Here is a 19,462-nt window from a genome sequence, read left to right on the forward strand (position 1 = left end):
GTCTGCCTGACCTGGGCTTGTCAAAAACGTCTCCAGTCTCTTCAAATCTTTTTTTTATCCTCTGTACTTGACGCTGAGACACATTGAAGGTGTCTGCCACATCAGCAGTGGATCTGGTCTTCAGCCTCTTGATAATCAAAACTTTAGTCTCAGGGTGAATCTTAGGCATGTTTGCAAAGGTCTAGTTGCAGTTGATGTGAAGGTCTAGTGTACTGGGGTTCTTTTTATACACACTTGAGACCTAATTGATCCATTATTAGTCACAGGTGAAGCTCATATGACAAGGTGACAAAACTTATGTCTTTGCAAAAATTGACTCATTGGGCTTTACCAAGCTGTGAATATTAGAATACTTTTTGAAAGTTTAGTTTTTCACTGAAACATTATCACAAAAGCTGGTGGGATTAAAATGAGCCATTTCTTGTAAAAAAATCTTGATTAGAAATATATTTGAGCGGCACTTTAGGTCAATTTGTACACAAGCGACAAGACTTTTGTCAGGGACTGTACAGTGTAAAAGTGATCGGGCAGACCAAACTGTACGTTGCAGACATCACTAAAGCCTGTGACTTACAAGCGCACCTCAATTGGCCTGATGGTGGCACTATAGCGATCAAAATTATGTAATGGCTCATAATTCTTAAAATGGCTCATGTGTCTTATATCGTGGGCCTCTTTGGCTCATTCAAAATGTTTCATTCAAAAAATCAGGTATTTAAAAAAAAACTAATTCTAGGTTTTTCGCCCCAATCGCAACCAAACCACTGCAGAAAGATTCCCTGTCTGAATGTCAATCGTTATTAAACCCAAGACGGGATGCCAAAGCATTCATAGTGGGCATGGACACTTTTATTAAATCGGTAATTCCTCTTAAACAGAATGAGACAATTTCACCAAACTCAGAACACCCATGTCTGGGTTCGGTCTGTGGTGGCGTGAAAAAGGATGCGGCGACTGGAGTGGTGCTATGAAATGAAGAAATCACAAAACTGGCTACATTTATGCAACAGTCAGTCTGACTGCCTTGAAAACTGGCATGCGGTGCCTTTGTCCAAGGTGCCATGATTGTCTACAAGGACATCTTGTAAAGCACAGCCGTCTTCATCCAGTGAGATCTGAGCAGCTGTCAGACAAGGTTAACAGAGGCTGATCGGAACAAAACTCGTTGGGCCTGTTTGACTCAAGGCCTTAGAGTTCTGTGAGAAATCAGAAAGTAATCGGCAACTGGTGGGCGCCTTTGTGTTTTTCATTGTACCATATTATATTAATATATATTTTTTGTATATCACACAATTATTCAGCCCACGGCATTCATACCACATAGTAGAACCCCTCATTCTAAGCAACTTTGCCTCTAGGACCACCATTGTTAAACGAACCATTCGGTAAATATTGGAGATTATTTCAAAAACATGCCTCAACCTCGATACCTTTTAAAAAAGCTTTAAAAACATATATTTCCGTAGTAAATTGCCTGTTTTGGCTGATCTCATGCTCTCGTTCTAGCTGTACATATTTTTATTCTATATCATCATTGTTTCAAAACACAAGATCGTTTTTATATATAAAGAAAAATTTGGTTTAATAACCTAAACACAACAGTTTCAATTTAGTACTTTTAACAGTTAACTCAATAGCAAACAATGCAAGAGACAGGTTTTAAATCACTGTTGTTGCTGAATTAATTAATACAGGCTACATATACATTACCTTATGTAATTGAATCTATATTATTTCGAACAGTATCTATCAAAAAGTGTGAAGAAGTAGTGACTTGGCCATGAGCTTTTGTGAAGCATATGTGGTAACACTTTATTTGAAGGTGTCGTAGTTACATGCTACTACAGGTAACACTTTACTGTTTCACAGTGCCATTGTTACATGAAGTTACCATAGTAATACTTATAAAAATGCATAATTACCCTAATCCTACCCTAAACCTATATGCATTTACTTAATATTACTCTGTACTTAAATGTAAAATTACAGTGTAAAAAGACACCTTAAAATAAAGTGTAACCCCTAAACTTAGCTCTATATTAAGTACATGTAGTTAATTAATGTTACTAAAATATTAAAATTACTGTACTTATCTGAGTACAATGTACTCAACGTACGTACGTACAACGTAACTACGTCACCTTGAAATAAAGTAACTGAATATGCTGTCAATACAGTGAATGTTTTCACTATACATGACTCAATAGGCAGTCGCTACCATAGTAATGCCTGTTTACAGTATCACATGACAAACTGTAATGTAAAATGCAGCAGTCTCCCTTCATCTGATGCATCTCTGATCAATCTGATGCCACACAGTCATTGACTGTTTCACAAATTGCAAATCTCTCATCAATCTCTCTCTCTCTCTCTCTCTCTCTCTCTCTCTCTCTCTCTCTCTCTCTCTCTCTCTCTCTCTCTCTCACACACACACACACACACTTTTTTGTGTGTTTTCATGTTTTATGGGGACTTTCCATAGATTGTGATTGTTATATACTGTAAATTCTATATTACACTATATCCTAACCCTAAACCTACCCATCAAATAATTTAAGATTAATCATTAAATTGAGTTGGATTAAATAATATACAAATGTATTAAACTGAATAAGACGAAATGCAAATCAGAGGCAGTTACTGTGAATGAAACATTTATATAGACACTTAATTTGTGTAGTAAAAAGGAAACTTTGTGATTTTGTGTATTGTACTAACACAATTGAAAAACATAGTAGTGCAAGCAGCTCATCCAAGCCTTACATCACCAAGTGCAATGCAAAGCGTGGGATGCAGGGGTGTAAAGCACGCCGCCACTGTCTGGCAATCCGAAGGATGAGTCTGGGTTTAGCATATGCCAGGAGAACATTACTTGCCTGACTGCATTGTGCCAAGTGTAAAGTTTGGTGGAGGGGGGATTATGGTGTGGGGTTGTTTTTTCAGGGGGTGGAAGGAACTCTTAATGCTTCAGCATACCAGGACATTTTGGACATTTTTATGCTCCCAACTTTATGTAAACAGTTTGGGGATGACCCCTTTCTGTTAAAGCGTTGGTCCATAAAGACATGGATGAGTGAGTTTGGTGGGGAGGAACTTGACTGTCCTGCACAGACTCCTGACCTCAACCCGAATACTTTTGGGATGAATTAGAGCGGAGTCAGCGAGCCAGGTCTTCTTGTTCAAAATCAGTGCCTGACCTCACAAATGCGCTTCTAGAAGAATGGTCAGAAATTCCCATAAACACACTCCTAAACCTTGTGGAAAGCCTTCCCATGAGAGTTGAAGCTGTTATAGCTGCAAAGGGTGGGCCAACTCCATGTAAAGGGAGGCATCCCAAAACTTTTGGCAATTTAGTGAATTATTTAATGTTTGAAAAAAGTGCACTTTTTTCTGTTATTAGTTATTAGATCTAATATTCAAGTTTCACAAATTTACCAATTGCTTGTGATAATTGTGCCAAAGCAATTAAAAAATTAACTGAAGAGCAAATATCATATACAAAACGCAACAACATACTGCACTACAACGGCAGTGTGTTCTTGATGAGTACTCTCAGAAGACAAAAATACCACCAAACGGAATTGCAAACTTTACAAATTGAATTAAATTAAGTAAAAAAACTGAAATGACCTTCTAAACATGAAACTATTATGCAATCATTTAAGACATTTCTCCTTATATGGAGCCTTTTTGGCATTCATAATTCCCACAAATTCTAACCAGAACCCCATTTAACCTTCTTTGCTAAGAGTGTGTTAGAGGATCATAATACTCATCTTGGTTCTCATTTAAAATAACAGGTTCTTCCCCATGTACAGTATTTCTGAAGCTTGCAGTCCAGCCGTAAAGCTGTAACAAAGACCATTCAGAACATAAAAAGAGTCATTTCAATTACAAATCCTGCATATCATTTCCTGACCTTTGATCAAATTGATGAGTGTTGAAATTAATGTTGTATTCATAATTTGGACCGCCCTTCAGCTAATAATGCATCGGGGTGATTTCTGAGTGCGATGTGGAGCTCTAAAAGACTCTCACATTCTCTCAAACGTAATTTAATCAAAGTCAGGATTTTGTTAATCGTCTTAACAGGCAGTGATTTCACAAATATTCTGTCTTTTGCATCACACACTTGTGCTTTCTCCAGGTTCTTCATCTATTTGTATTCAGCTCTTGATTGTATTAACTTTTTCAGCAGGTCATTTTACTTTTAATAAACTTGTGGATTTAGAGACTCAGATCATGTAGCATGGCAGATTTAGGCAATCCTTGTCAAAATTCAATTTACTAGACCAAATTCTCTTTTTAATATCTGAAATTTTAATCTTATCTTTCATGGTTCACATCATGTCACTATTTTTAATGTATTTAAATATTTAATATTTATATTTAATACATTTAAAAAAAAGATCAAAATAGTAGGCCATAAGGTCATACTAATATTCAATACAGTTTAATTACAACGACACACAAGTCATGATTTTTCTGATTTCTCACCGCACTGACCTGATAAAACCATTAAGGGTCATTAAATGGGAGGTGTCATGTATAGCTTTGTGTTATCGTTTTTAAACAAAAGTTTACACTGGATTTGCTTATTCTTTCAGACAATGTGGAATCAGTGCAAGCATTCTGAAGCTCACATATTTCCTCAGATTGTATTACAAATTCAGTCATTTTAACAGAGAAGTTTCAAATAATTAAGGCATTAAGGCATCGTGATCATTACAAACATCCAACCATCCATTCATTTTCAACACTATTACTAAAAGTTTTTGCACATTCTTAATCCGTAGGGTTTAATATGGAGTTGGCCCACCCTTTGCAGATATAACAGCTTCAACTCTCCTGGGAAGGCTTTCCACAAGGTTTAGGAGTGTGTTTATGGGAATTTCAGACAATTCTTCTAGAAGCGCATTTGTGAGGTCAGGCACTGATGTTGGACGAGAAGGCCTGGGTTACAGTCTCCGCTCTAATTCCTCCTAAAGGTGTTCTGATGGGTTGAGGTCAGGACCTAGTGGAGGACAGTGAAGTTCCTAACACCAAACTCACTCATCCATGTCTTTATGGACCGACGCTTTGTGCACCAGAGCGCAGTCATGTTGGAACAGGAAGGGGCTATCCCCAAACTGTTCCCACAAAGTTGGGAGCATGAAATTGCCAGACAGAGCAGCGTGATTGGTCACTCCAGAGAACACGTCTCCACTCCTCTAGAGTCCAGTGGCGGTGTGCTTTACTCCACTGCATCCCACGCTTTGCATTGCACTTGTTGGCATTGCACTGTGTAAGGCTTAGATGAGCTCCTCGGCCATGGAAACCCATTTCATGAAGCTCTCTACACACTGTTCTTGAGCTGATCTGAAGGCCACATGAAGTTTGGAGGTCTGTAGCTATTGACTCTGCAGAAAGTTGGCGACTTCTGCGCACTGTGACCCTCAGCATGTGCTGACCCCGCTCTGTGATTTTACGTGGCCTACCACTTAATGGCTGAGTTGCTGTTGTTCCCAATTGCCTCCACTTTGTTATAATACCACTAACAGTTGGCCATTTAGTAGTGAGTAAATTTCTCAAATGGACTTATTGCACAGGTGTCAACCTACGGCCCCACGCTTGAGTTCACTGAGCTCCTGAGAGCGACCCATTCTTTCACTAATGTTTGTAGAAGCGTCTGCATGCCAAGATTTGAAGTAGTGTCTCAATACTTTTTTTTTCAATACAGTGTATATCCACTATAAAACTTTCAAGGTATTTATAGTGCTGTACATTACATAATGTAAGGTATTATATATTTTCGTAAATAAACTGAATTAGTGATAGATAGTCATGCTGATAAATCAATGTTTAGCCAATGAAAAGTGACAAAGTGAGTAAATATTGTATCTTTTTTTTTTTTGCTATATTGTTAAGCAATTTTATGTACATCTCAATTGCTTACTAAATTATATAATGCTAATTTTTTGCATTTTTTGGCCAGATCGCACTTCAAAACCTCTGATTGAAACTAATTGAAACTATTAAAAAGCATAAGGCATTATGTATGGCAGTTTAAATATTATAATGCATTATAACAAGAACATATGATGCATTATAAGGCATTATGAATACATTTTAATGCATTCAATCATCATTTATAAAGGCCTTAAGTCAGTGCTATTTTACTACTTGTATAGTTTTTATTAATATTTTGAATGAGCTTTTAATTTTTATATTTTCCATTTAATTTAATTTTTTTATTTTAAAGTTTTAGTGACTTTGTTGTGTGTTTTTGTCATAACGACCACATTGGATAAGGACAATTTCTACATTTTAGTATTTATTTGAACAATTTAGTTACACCTAATTTTAAGGTGTCCGTGTTTCCGTGTAATCAAGTACTGAGTAATAATAATCATCAACTACATGTACTTACTGGGTTAGGGTTAGGAATAGGGGTTGGTTTATGGTTAGTTGAATATAATTATGCATAATTTGCAGCTATTACTACAGTGACTACACGTAATATGTGTAACAAGGATACTCTCAAATAAAGTGTTACCAACTATTTTACTGGGATTTCAGAAAGAAATGACAAAATTTCCTGGAAATTACAACAACACACAAGTCATGCTTTCTCTGATTTCTCACTGCGCTGACCTGATAAAACCAACAGATCCATTAAGGATCATTAAATGGGAGGCGTCATGTATAGTAGTGGTAACCCATAATGCATTATATCTATTTCCTCCCTGTAGGCCATCTGAGCTCCAGCTGATGAGAGGCAAGTGAGAACAGAGAGCCAGTTGGGCTTCAACCACTGAAGAGAAATACATCGTCCTGAGCTTTTTCATTAGTGCATGTGACAGATACCATTCAGGGTACAGGGACTGGACCCACAACCATTGCATCATTAACATGAGGATGAGTGTATGAGTTACAAAAGTGAAACAACCTTTCCTTTCAGGTTTAATTCCCTCTCAGATCCACAAGTGCTTCAATGTTGCTCTATATCACCAATTGCAATTCTGTACAAAGAGTCACATGATCAATGACACTTTGATTTGTGATAGTGAGCATTTGTGCAATGTCTTTTCTTTTTTTTTTCTTTTTTTTCTAAATCCTCAAATACCTAAATTTATATCTCAGTTGAAATGGAAAAGAAATCCATTATTTTCAATGCGGTCTGGCACACTTTTTGGACCTCACTGTAAATGTGCTCCGGTTTTTCTCTGTTAAAAGATGGGAATCTCAACACTGATGCGAAGAACCCACAGTATATTGAAACAACAACTTATGTCCAAAGAACCATACAGTATACATCTATAACTCTATAGAAAAGCCTTGAAGCATTTCTACTTTATGACCTGTTATTCATCTTGCATATGGGGAATTACACCATCAATGAATGGGTTTGAAAAATCTACAAAGATTAAAAAACGCAAAACACATATTTAATCAACTTTTATCGTTTTAAATGTAAATGAAATATTTCTCTTACATGTAAACTCCGTTAATTGCAGTACTGCGTCCAGGCATTTCCATTTATTGCGCTGATGTAAATCCAAAATCCCAAAGTGATCCATGATGGGAATAACCCCAATCCCAGATAAAAGTATTCCGTCAAGGACTCTGTAAAATTGTTCAGACAGTCTCTTTTGCTGTAGGTAAATAGTTATGGATTCCGCACAAATGCATGACTCTTAAATCCCGCGCAACGCTCATTTTACGCGATCCAGATTTAAAGTTGATCTATATCTTCCCACCATTCACATTAAAAGAACTCCGTATCCAAACGTTGTCCGTGCTTCCCATCGAAGATCTGACTGCATTTTAAGCTCGTTTGCGAAGGTGGCGCACAGCTGCAGTTTGCGCGTCTCTCTGCGCGCGGGAACTCCTGCCAAACAGCCTGCGCGCGCCCTTGAGCTGCGCTGCGGGATTACGCGCATCATAACCAAACATTTGCGTGCGCCAAATTAGTTGCAAAGCACAAGAAAACATGACCGTTCGACTCTTTTACTGCAAGTATTGATTGTTTTGACGGGCACATAATGCTGAGTTCACTTTGGGAATGACTGGTTTGTCCTTATTTATAGCCTAGTTTTAACGTCAGGATTTGTGTGTCATATCTATCAAAAGTAGTAAATATATGTTTTTACTTTTTATTAAGGTTGCACTCAACTATTTGCATATTTGAAAATCACAGCTTGCACGTTAATATGAAATATATGTGCAAAATTCTTCGAAGCAACACGAGCAACTCTTTAGCGTTTAAGAAATGATGTATTATTCAGCATCTCCCTCTAGTGGCCTCTTTATGTCTTTGAGATTTATGGTTATGCTGGTTATACAGTTTATGTGTTAGGCTAAGAACCACCGACCTCACCTTAGCGCCTACCTGTTCATAACAACTTTTTGCGTAGCCTACCATTAATATACATATTTCTGAGCTTGTATTATTGTAAACATTAGGCTATTATATTTAATGTTTTTGAACGAACAACGAATGCTCTTATGCTCACCAAAGCTACATTTTTAAAAATAAATTAATATTATTAATATTCAGCAAGGATATGTTAAATTTATGTTTTAAAAAAAGTGATAGTAAAGATTTCTATCAGATCAGAATATTAGAATGAAGAATCCTGTGACCTGAAGCTTTGCATCACATAAATTAATTACATTTTAAAGTATATTAAAATATAAATAAATTGCGCTACATAAAAAGTAATAACTGAAATAAATTTTATTACAAGAATGAATTGTAATCATATTTCAAAATATGATTTCTGTATTTTGGTCAAATAAATGCTGTTGTGCGCCTTTGCGCCTGTAGTAGCGATGCTCTCCGGTGGGGGCAGCACTGCAGCGCGCGATTGATGGATACACACCCCACGACTCATCGAGGAAGAAGAAGCGTCCAGCTAGCGTAGTGTAGTAGCAAACATTTGAGCATTAATTTGTCGTCTTTAAGTTACATTTTAATCAATTAAAGAGAACCATGTCGGAAAGAAAAGTTTTGAATGTAAGTACCTGCTCGTTTAATTTTATATTATTGTTGTGCTGCGGCTTTGAGTAGAAATATCACGGCATGCTAATGAAGTAGCAACGCAACATACATTTAACGTTATTACATTTTGAAGTCAATGTTTTCTATGCACGTAAAGTGCATTAAAGTTGTAATAATCTTGAACACATGTACTATGAACCTCGATAAAGTTACGCTACTGTGGTAAACTGTCACCGTTTACAGCCTCTCTTCTTGTTTTCCCTCAGAAATACTATCCTCCGGATTTTGATCCGTCTAAAATCCCTAAACTCAAACTGCCCAAAGACCGTCAGTATGTGGTCAGATTGATGGCACCATTTAATATGAGGTGAGGCAAGGTTTCTATAATTATTACTCCATATTGCTGTATATTCTCATAATATGCATGGTTTGAGATATAAAAACAGGTCTATTACATAAGGGCATGAGGTTTTAACCCTTTAACTGTCACCCCCGTTTTTGAGAATAGTCATGAAAATGCACTATCCAAACTTAAAAGGCTGTAATTCAAGAATGGTTTGGAATATAGACTTAAGTTTGGTCTTGATTTAAAGAAGACAATCAGCAGATTATTACTGAGGTGAAAGCATTTCAAAATATGAAAGAACGAAAAAGTTATGGAAGTTTAAATTTACTGAAAATGAAAAATACAGTACTAAATATTTTTTATTTTATATAAAATATATATTTTACAAAAAATGTTTTACTCTAAAATTACTATAAAATCAAAGGCATATATCTAACCAAGTTGTGTTCCAAATTTGAAGTTGATATCACAAAAATTGAAGTCCCCATGATATTTTGTTTAGGTGCTGTACCAAAAATAGCCACCGGGTGTCATTCAATTTCCATTGATTCTTTTTTTGATGCATTTTCCTGTAAATTTCTGTCCAAATATCACTTCCATCATAAAACAGTCACCACATATGGAACCTTGAGACTCAGACCTTTCCAATGATATCTGTTTTGTCAAGATTAGAAAAGATTTTGATTATAAAGTAGTTAAAATACATTTCGTAATATGAAACATGACACTGCCCACTAGGGGAGGAACCCGCTAGAAGAAATTAGAGTACCGTTTCCATGGTAACGCAACGTCTGATTTCAAAACGGTTTTCACAGGATGAATTTTGAGTTCGTAAGCTTTTGAAAGATACCTAATTTATGATAATTACTAAAATATATGATACGAAAAAAAGGCAATCAAAAAAAAGAGCGCCAAGCGTCCCACCTGTGGGACGGTGACAGTTAAAGGGTTAATTTGTAGTATTTTTGCAGGTTTCATATAAAGATTTGTTTTTAGATATTAATAATAAACAATAATAATCAACTATTTCATACAGCACTTTCTACAGTTTCTCAACTAATGATAACAGTGCTAAAAAGAACAGTATCTGTCAAAAGTATGGAAACGGTACTATTTCTTTAATGTTTTTAAAAAGTGTTTTATGCTCATCACGCCTGCATTTATTTGCACAACTGTTTCTAACATTGATAATAACTAACTATCAAATTAGAATATAATGATTTATACATGTAACACTGGAGTAATGATGCTGAAAATTAAGCCTTTGAATCACAGAAATAAATTATTGATCTATTTGAAGTTATAAAAGTTTTAAAATATGAAAGTATATTCAAATAGAAATTCATTATTTTCAATTGTAATAATATTTCACAATATTATTGTTTTTTCTGTATTTTTGATCAAATAAATGCAGCCTTCCTTGATGAGCATAAGAAACTTATTTTAAAAATATTAAAAATTAATGTTTTCAAAGTTTTGACCAGTATTGTATATCGCTGTAAGAATGAGAGAAAAATGTAAACATAAATAAAATAAAACAAGCTATGTGATGGTATACTGAATGTAAAGATTCTCTGGTTTGTGAGGAAATCATCTGTAGTTTAGACATTATATCATCTTTCAGATAATAATGCTTGCTGTTTCGCAGGTGTAAAACATGTGGAGAATACATTTACAAAGGGAAGAAGTTCAATGCTCGAAAGGAGACGGTTCAGAACGAACTGTACATGGGGCTTCCCATTTTTAGATTCTACATTAAATGCACCAGATGTTTGGCTGAGATCACATTCAAGGTACTTGAATGCACACACACACACACACACACACACACACACACACACACACACATCATACTACAACACGTGAGGGTTTTTTCTTGTACGTGTGTTGGTTTCAATTCATCTGATTGATGTGTTTTCGCAGACAGATCCAGAGAACACAGACTATGCCATGGAGCATGGTGCAACACGCAACTTTCAGGCTGAAAAACTGCTAGAAGAGGAGGAGAAAAAAGTTCAGCTGGAGCGAGAAGAAGAGGAACTCAATAACCCCATGAAGGTCTTTAAAACCTTTAGAAACTTTAAAAGACTACATGTGTCTTTTATGATAATAGAGATACTGTGAGGGGGTTATTGTTTTAATCTGTGGTATTTGTGCTTATTTGTTACTCTAATTTCCATTTTTGTGACAAAACATTGTTTTTTTTTTACCCCTGTTTTCCAAATATATTGTGGTGTACATAAAAGCATTTACAGTGTCTTTGTAAGCAAACCATCAAAAACTCAAAATACAAACGTAAAAGGTCATCTCCCTGAATGCTGTCACAGGTCCTGGAGAACCGCACACGGGACTCAAAGATGGAGATGGAGGTGCTGGAGAACCTGCAGGAGCTGAAAGATCTCAACCAGAGGCAGGCGCAGGTGGACTTTGAGGGCATGCTGGATCAGTATAGAGAGATGGAGCGGAGACAGAGAGAAAAAGAGCACGACGAAGACGAACGAGAGACCAAGTATGAAAAGAGAAAGGCTTGGACTTTTTACTGCTTAGACTTAAAGGGATAGATCACCCAAAAATAATTTTCTCACCTTCAGGTTGTTCCAAACCTGTTTAAATTTCTTTCTTCTGCTGATCACAAAAGAAGATATTTAGATAACCCATATTTAAAATATCATCTTCGGTGTTTTGCAGAAGAAAGAAATTCTTACAGGTTTGGAACAACCTGAAGGTGAGAAAATTATTTTTGGGTGATCTATTTCTTTCTTCTGCTGATCACAAAAGAAGATATTTAGATATCTTTCCAAAATATAGAAGCCATTGGGGTCATCAACTGTTTAGTAACCCATATTTAAAATATCATCTTCTGTGTTTTGCAGAAGAAAGAAATTCTTACAGGTTTGCAACAACTTTGCAACTTACTCACAGAGGGTGAGTAAATGATGACAGATCTTTAGTTTTTGTCTCTTTAAAGGTAGAATATTTGAACTTTGAAAAATGAATGTCTCACTACAGGTCCATTTAAATGTAAAAATCCTCTTGAAACTCTAAAAAAAACTTCCTTAACAGTTATGTGTGTTAAACTTCATAGAAGTCAATGTTACCATCTATTAGTTTTGATTGTAGTAGAAAACTAGTTAATTTGAAACCTTTTTGCGGGTTTAAGTTCGCCTACATGTCAATGTCACAGGATGTGATGTTTTCTTGTGCTATAATACATTAATGACTCATAATTATTCATGAAACTGCATGTCATTATCCTATGAGAAGACGGCATGTTTAATTATTCATGACAGCACCCCTTGATTCAGGCATTTTTCTCTGACTGGCGCTTCAAACAGTGAGATAGAGTAAGTAAGTGAGGGAGTAAGTAAGTAAGATAGAGCATACAGTAAGTGAGAGATGCATTAATGGATCAAAAACATTTTTTAGTTTTTGCTTTGTAAGTGTTTCTGCGTTATCCTATAAGTTATCTTCAATAGATCTTGAGTGTTCAAACACGATTTATCAGCCCTTTAACCAATCAAACATCTTGTTGAAATGCTGCAAAATAAGCCTCAAAAGAACCTGAAACAGCATGTACGGTGAGCTTACAACTGACTGCTGCTGAGTTTCATGTCCCTTTAAGTGCACAAAAATATAAATTGAGATTTTTATCAGAAAAATCTAAATTAGAGTTTTCCCCTCATCAGCCAGTCCTGGCATCTAAAATATAGTTTAAGTCCACAGTATAGATATCCTTGTGCTTTAAGCTAAAACGTTTGAAAGTCATAGTTGTTTATATTGTTTACCGTCTACATTTACGCATGTCAATAATACCACCGATTAAGCAACCTATGAGGTTATGTACATTCACTGTCTAAGTATGCTTTTCAAAGCACATAATGGGAAGATTAAGAAGCATGAATTATATAGCATATAAGTGCTCTGTGGTTTAGGCTTCTCTCTTCTCTTGCTCCTCGTAGAGAGATGTTAGAGAGAGCTCTGGTGAAGCGACTGAGGGACTCGGACTCTGAGGAAGAGACGGAAAATGCTAAAGACGGAGCCAGGAAACACACGGCTGATAAACCCACAGACATCCTCACCACAGAGGGGAACGCAGGATCACAGGTCGAGACAGAGACACTAGCCTTAATGTCATTAGAGTTTCTTTGTTTTACTCAGTTATTTTATTATTTTTAACCTTTTCTTTTGGTTAATTTTATACATTATAATTGTTTTGTGTTTTTGAAAAAAGCTTTTATCCTCACCATTTATTTGATCAAATTTCTGACGTTTGATCAAAAGTGACACTGAAGTCTAGACTAATGATCACAGGATAAATGATATTTTCAAATATATTATATGTAGTAAGCATGATAATGCACTTTCAGAAGATAGATTGTTTTACTATACATTTATACTTAATTTTTCACGTAGATGATCTGTGGGTCAGAAGTACATTTTCCCCAAATCATTTGTTTTGTAGTTGTTTTCTATGTCATAATCTGTTGGTTTCCCATTTTAACAGCTCATATGTTTTGCATTTATTTTTGTTCTGTTTTTCCTCCTGAACCCCACAGGGCTCATCATCTGTGGGCGTAAAGAAGCAGAAGGTGGAGAGCTGGGAGAGAAGTGTCGGAGGTCTGGGCGGGAAGGCGTCTCTGGGGTCTCTGGTGGTGAGGAAGAAACCTGTTCACGCTACTCCACCACAGGCTGCTGACACACAAACAGGTTCATGATCTATTCAAACTAGTCAAGCTATGATTTCTCAAAAGTGTCTGGGACAGTCTGATTGAATGTGTGGGGGTGTAAGCAGCGATTAATAACATTATGATTATGAAAGAAATAATGTATTCATTCAGTCATTTAAAAGATCACAATAGCACATTTTAGGATAATGAAGACTTTTGTCTGTTTTTGGAAAGAAGTCTCTTCTGCTCACCAAGGCTGCATTTATTTGGTCAAAATAGAGTTAAATAGGGATGTCCTTATCCAATCACATGATTTCAGACTTGATTGAAATCGGACTGTACCTCCCGATCAGGACTCGGATATATATGTTTATTCATTATTTTTTTTAACACCTCAATAGTTATGCGGTGGCACAGAGTTAGACCCTTTTAACTCCACATATAAATAGCAACCCATGCGGCATGACGTCACAATTTGTTGTTTAAATCAAGCCTGCAGCACCACTCTCAGAAACTGAAGCCTCCGCGCCTCGATCGCCCCACGGTGGCCGGTCCCAGTATAGCCGCACTTCCGTGTTTTCTAATGGACTCGAGGCAAACTAAACAATCTAATTACACTTCAAATATTTTTTCCCCAAAGTTAGTTTATGTCATTGTAGGCAGTTATCTTTACGGTGATTTCATTTCAAGTGTTGGTTTTTTAAATACGTTTGTAAAAACGGGTGTGTGATGTCATGATTGACAGCTGAGATTGACGTCTTCTCTGAGTGAAGTTGTCACTGAGGCACTAACAGACTTTTTTAATTGGTCTGCATCTGTGAGAGTATGGGCAGGCTTTTGATATCGCCATTGTAACTTCCTGCTCTCTACTGCGCAACTCCGGTCCCGATCTTTTTTTATATTTACTGTTGCACTAAAATACAAAAGTGAAGAATTTGTTATTTATTACTTGATTGTTCAAGCTACCTCACAGAAGTGCTCTGTTTGTCGGGACTCGGTATCGGCAGATAAATCAAATGACTCGGACTCGAGGGCAAAAAAACCTGATTGTGACATCCCTACAGTTAAATATTGTGAAATATTTTTACAATTTAAAATAACTGTTCTATTTTAATGTATTTAAAAATGCAGTTTATTTCTGTTAATCAAAGCTGAATTTTCAGCATCATTACACCAGTCTTCAGTTTCACAGCTTCTTCAGAAATCATTCTGATATGATGATTTGATGCTCAAGAAACATGTATCATCATTATTAGTGTTGAAAACAGTTCACAGAAACCGTGATGCATTATTTTCAGGATTCATAGATAAATAGAGAAGCTCAAAAAAACAGCATTTATCTGAAATTGTTTTTATTAGTTTGTTTAAAGGACAACTCCGGTGAGAAATGAACCTCGGAGTAATTAACAGATGGTTACCGAGTAGATCGTTCTCTGGGATGCGTTTTCATGAAAATAAAATGTAAAGAGTTTTATCTCTAAAAACAGATTGGCTTATAACGCTTGTCTATGGGGCACAGGGTAAGTGAAATAAAATCGCTAGTTAAAGGGGTACTTCAGCGCTGGGAAGATGAATCTGTATTTAAACTGGGTCATCAATGCAGTAGAAATGTGAAATTATTTTTGAATTTGGTGCCTTCTAGACTGAGAAAAGACAGAAAATGTATTTTTGTCCCATGGGGATGAAAGACTACAATTCCCAGAATGCTTCGCTGCCCTGTGAGGCCATTCCCAACACCACCAACTTCATTACTGTGACTGAGTTAGAGAAGACACTATAATTAAAAACTGAACGTGTCTGTTCAATATAATGAGCGAGTCACCGCGCGAGTATCACAGCCCTGAGCACTAACTGCACGAGTGATGAGAGCTGAGGTAATCGCGACTACATTCGCGGCATACATTCACAACGCCAGTTCAGTCTGGCACGCGTTTCAGTTCATGCCTTTGCAAGCTTAACTTTCATAGAAATGAATTTGAGAAGTTAAAAGACTTACATTGCTCACCATAGCTCCGTTTAAATGATCCTGTCTGCAAGCTGAGCTCTCCCTGCCAGCTGAGTGTTATCTCCCATCCCCCATGCGCAGATTCAAAACATGCGGAAATAGCTCCCTCTGCTGGCTGTAGTCTTTAGCCTTTGGGCAAGCATTCCTCCTATGATGCAAAAATCGTCATTTTGCATCATAGGAGGAATTTTTCCAGAAATAAAATGCATAAATCTCTCGTCTCAGGGAGATATGAGGGGGGAAAGCACAATAATTTGAATATTCTCCAGGGTTTCTACTGATACAAAGCCATATGCTAATCGCTGAAGTAACCCTTTAATACCACTAACAAGGCTCAAAATAGCCTCACACTAACACGGTAGCATAATGAGGGTCCCTACATGCAAACCGAAGGATTGAGAACTTTGTACAAACAGTTTAATAAGAAGATACTTTATAAAGACAGTATGTTAAGTGTTCACGGTCAGGCGCAATCTTGGAAAACAGTCTCGACGACTCGAGCCTCGAATGCTGTGCTAAGTGAGTTGGTCAATAGGAATTAAGTTTGTGAAATCTAATTACATGGGCATTCTTATTTATTTATTTTCTCTTTTGCGTTCAGTGCTTTCTTCCGGATACAACGGACCATATGAGATTCCAAGTCACAGTTCATCACTTAGCACAGCATATAATCTATTAATAATCTATTAATTATAATAATAAATAATCATACTTATTACACTAAAATGGCTAAATAATTATTACATTATAACATTAATGTTTTTTTTGTGCAAATTAAAGGCGCAATATGTAAGCTTTAGGGGTGTCCATGGTTAACTGATTGACCGATTAACCGTTAAAAATTGCGTAACCGAGTGAAACATTTTGCTCGGTTAAGTGGCGTCAATGACGTGCCTTGAATTTAGTTGTAATATATGTTTGCACCCCTAGAGACCGCCAGAGCGCTCCCAGACATTTGTAATATCCACAAGAAGAAGTCATGACCAGCTTTCTAAGCGGGCAAAGAAAGCGTGGAGCACTTTAAAAATGAGAGTGACGGGGCAAAATGCAAGTATTGCAATGCAGTGCTTACCGCATTTTTCAGGCTATAAGTTGCTCCGGAGTATGAGTCGCATCAGTCAAAATATGCGTCATGAAGAGGAAAATAACATACGTCGCACTGGACTATAAGTCGCATTAGGGCAGAAGCAGAGCGCGAGCCGCGTGCGCTGTGCATAACGGAGCAGAAGAAAGAAAGTTTGAAGTGAGAAACTTGTGAATGACTAGAGAAAAGCAGACGTTACTTTAACTATAATGAAGAAAACAAAAAAGCTAATCGCGGACTGAAAGCAAGATGGCCAGAGCTGAAGGGACGAGACCACAGATGCTTGAACTCTCTGCCGGGAGAGGCTCATCAGCCGCGCGAGTCAAACGCTGTCTGTGTGAATCATTCTCCGCTGCATATTTTACTAACGTTACATGCTCTAATCATGCAGGCGCCCTCGCGGCCACTCGCATTGCTCGTGAACTGGAGCGCATCTCATCCTAATTTAACGAAACTCAGCGTACGCCTCGCAGACATGAACTAGATCTTAAGAAACTTGAAATGTCTTTTAACAATTTAAAACGAAAAGAAATAGGCTACTCTCTGATTATGTAATCCATGATGTGCATTTCTCTATATAGGCGCGTTCACTACGGAGATGGTGGTCGTCAAATTAATAAGCTAAAAATAACCCTGACGCACACTATGGTTAACCGAGTATTAACCGCTAAGGGCCTCGGTTAACGGTTAATGAAAAACTTGAAAACGTGCAGCCCTAATTAAAACATCCAAAAACCACTAGAACAGTGTTATATATTTAGTTGACTTGTTTGCTTACATTATCCCAAATATTCCCAAGAATGTTTAAATTCAGAGAAATAAATTTTTTTTGACATGGATCGTGTCCGTGCGTCGCCTATCAAATGACAGACCCATTATAAATACCCTGGCCTTCTGGAAGCCGCGACTAGCATAAAGCTCTGAGAAATCCAGGCGTCATCAACCTGCGCCTTTGTTTTAAATAAGTGACATACAAATTACATTGTGGTTTTAATTATTACCTTATAACATTATACATTTTATTTTCTTGATGATATATTTTATTAATATGAACTAATAAATAAATTGATATTTGTTGTTTATTTTTTAATATACCAAATTGCAACTCATCAGTGGATGTACTTTAGGATTCGGAGAGTATTTGTATTTCTTTTTTCTCTCTGCAGTAAAGGAATGGTACAGATGTGGAGTGGCAAGCTGTTTTTTAAAATTAAGTGGTGGGGACAAAATTGACCATTTAAACAAACAAAGAAAGAGGGGGCTTGCGTAAATGATGCCTAAAAACCAACTACAGTTTCCGCCAGCAAGCCCTGATGTTGTATTAGCATATCAGACTCATCCCTTTACCGTTTAGGGTTTTTCCATCTGTTAACCTGCATTTTCTTGGTCTTTCCTGATCTATCAGGTGCAGGTGCGTCGAAACCCACGTCCTCCACGGCATCAGCCAGCGCTTCCAATGGGCAGCCAGTGGCATCTCAGAACGGTTCATCTCTCAGCCTCTTGGGGGCGTACACAGACAGCGATGACAGCACCTCTGACTAGGCTGGTGCTTCTGCTGACTGAAAATAAATGTTTCTTTACAGACCAGCAAAAATTACCTCTCTTTTCACAGAACACTCTTTAAGTTTCCTTAACTTGGACTCTTTTAAGTATAATTGAGAGATTTTTATTTTTCAATGATGATCTTTTTGGCTGAAGGAGGACTGTGTCTATAAAAAGCTGTTTCCATTGCCTGGAATTCTTTGGATCTATGCCATCCCGGTGTCTCTAATGTACTCTATAATATATTTCTAATGTATTATGCACTCTATAATGTTCAGACAGTACAAGGAAATGCATTTGAGGGTAACAGTGGAGATAAGTGAATCTAAATCTAATTTAGACTGATCCCATATTATACAATTTGTCTACCCAAGCATCAAAAAAATAAAATGTTCCTTGTGTTTCGTTTCCAAGCGTAGACTATTTTGTTCCCCATTTGTTGTTTTATTTTCAAATATTTAACAAAGTGCATTTCAGATATGATGTTAACATTAGTTAATGGCTGTTTTATACAGGTATTAATGTTTTATACAATCTATGGTTAATACTTACCTCTCTACATACTTAATGTTAATTTCAACATTTACTAATACATTAAAATCAAAAGTTGTCTTAATATTATTTAATTGACCTGTGCTAACATGACCTAAAAATAAACACTTGTATTTCCATTAACTAACATTCAGAAAGATTAATAAGCGCTCATAAAAAGTGCATTTCTTGTTGTTCATTAATGCATTATCTAACGCTAACAAATATGGGACCTTCTGTAAAGTGTGTTACCATATATTTGTGATCTACTTTAAAATAGCTAATGGCATCAAGATTTTGTTTT

The 19,462-nt window shown here is 36.6% G+C and overlaps 2 protein-coding genes across 2 annotated transcripts in view; one reads left to right on the forward strand and one right to left on the reverse strand.

Moving 5' to 3' along the window:
* The window catches only part of scn12aa (sodium channel, voltage gated, type XII, alpha a), a 76,659-nt gene extending 68,827 nt beyond the window's left edge, over window positions 1-7,832 (reverse strand). Inside the window, exon 1 of the mRNA XM_067452782.1 lies at window positions 7,475-7,832. The gene's annotated coding sequence lies outside the window, so the exon portion shown is untranslated. The remainder of the gene's footprint in view (window positions 1-7,474) is intronic.
* A 1,004-nt stretch (window positions 7,833-8,836) lies between these two features.
* yju2 (YJU2 splicing factor homolog) lies at window positions 8,837-19,028 on the forward strand. Its single transcript, XM_067452783.1, has 8 exons — window positions 8,837-8,998; window positions 9,250-9,350; window positions 10,978-11,122; window positions 11,253-11,387; window positions 11,657-11,838; window positions 13,289-13,433; window positions 13,886-14,036; window positions 18,491-19,028. The coding sequence occupies exons 1-8, from the start codon at window positions 8,975-8,977 to the stop codon at window positions 18,625-18,627; spliced, it is 1,020 nt and encodes a 339-aa protein (XP_067308884.1). The 5' UTR covers window positions 8,837-8,974; the 3' UTR covers window positions 18,628-19,028.
* The last annotated feature ends 434 nt before the right edge of the window (window positions 19,029-19,462 follow it).

The sequence above is a fragment of the Pseudorasbora parva genome, chromosome 9, assembly GCF_024679245.1.
Source record: "Pseudorasbora parva isolate DD20220531a chromosome 9, ASM2467924v1, whole genome shotgun sequence".
NCBI lineage: Eukaryota > Metazoa > Chordata > Actinopteri > Cypriniformes > Gobionidae > Pseudorasbora > Pseudorasbora parva.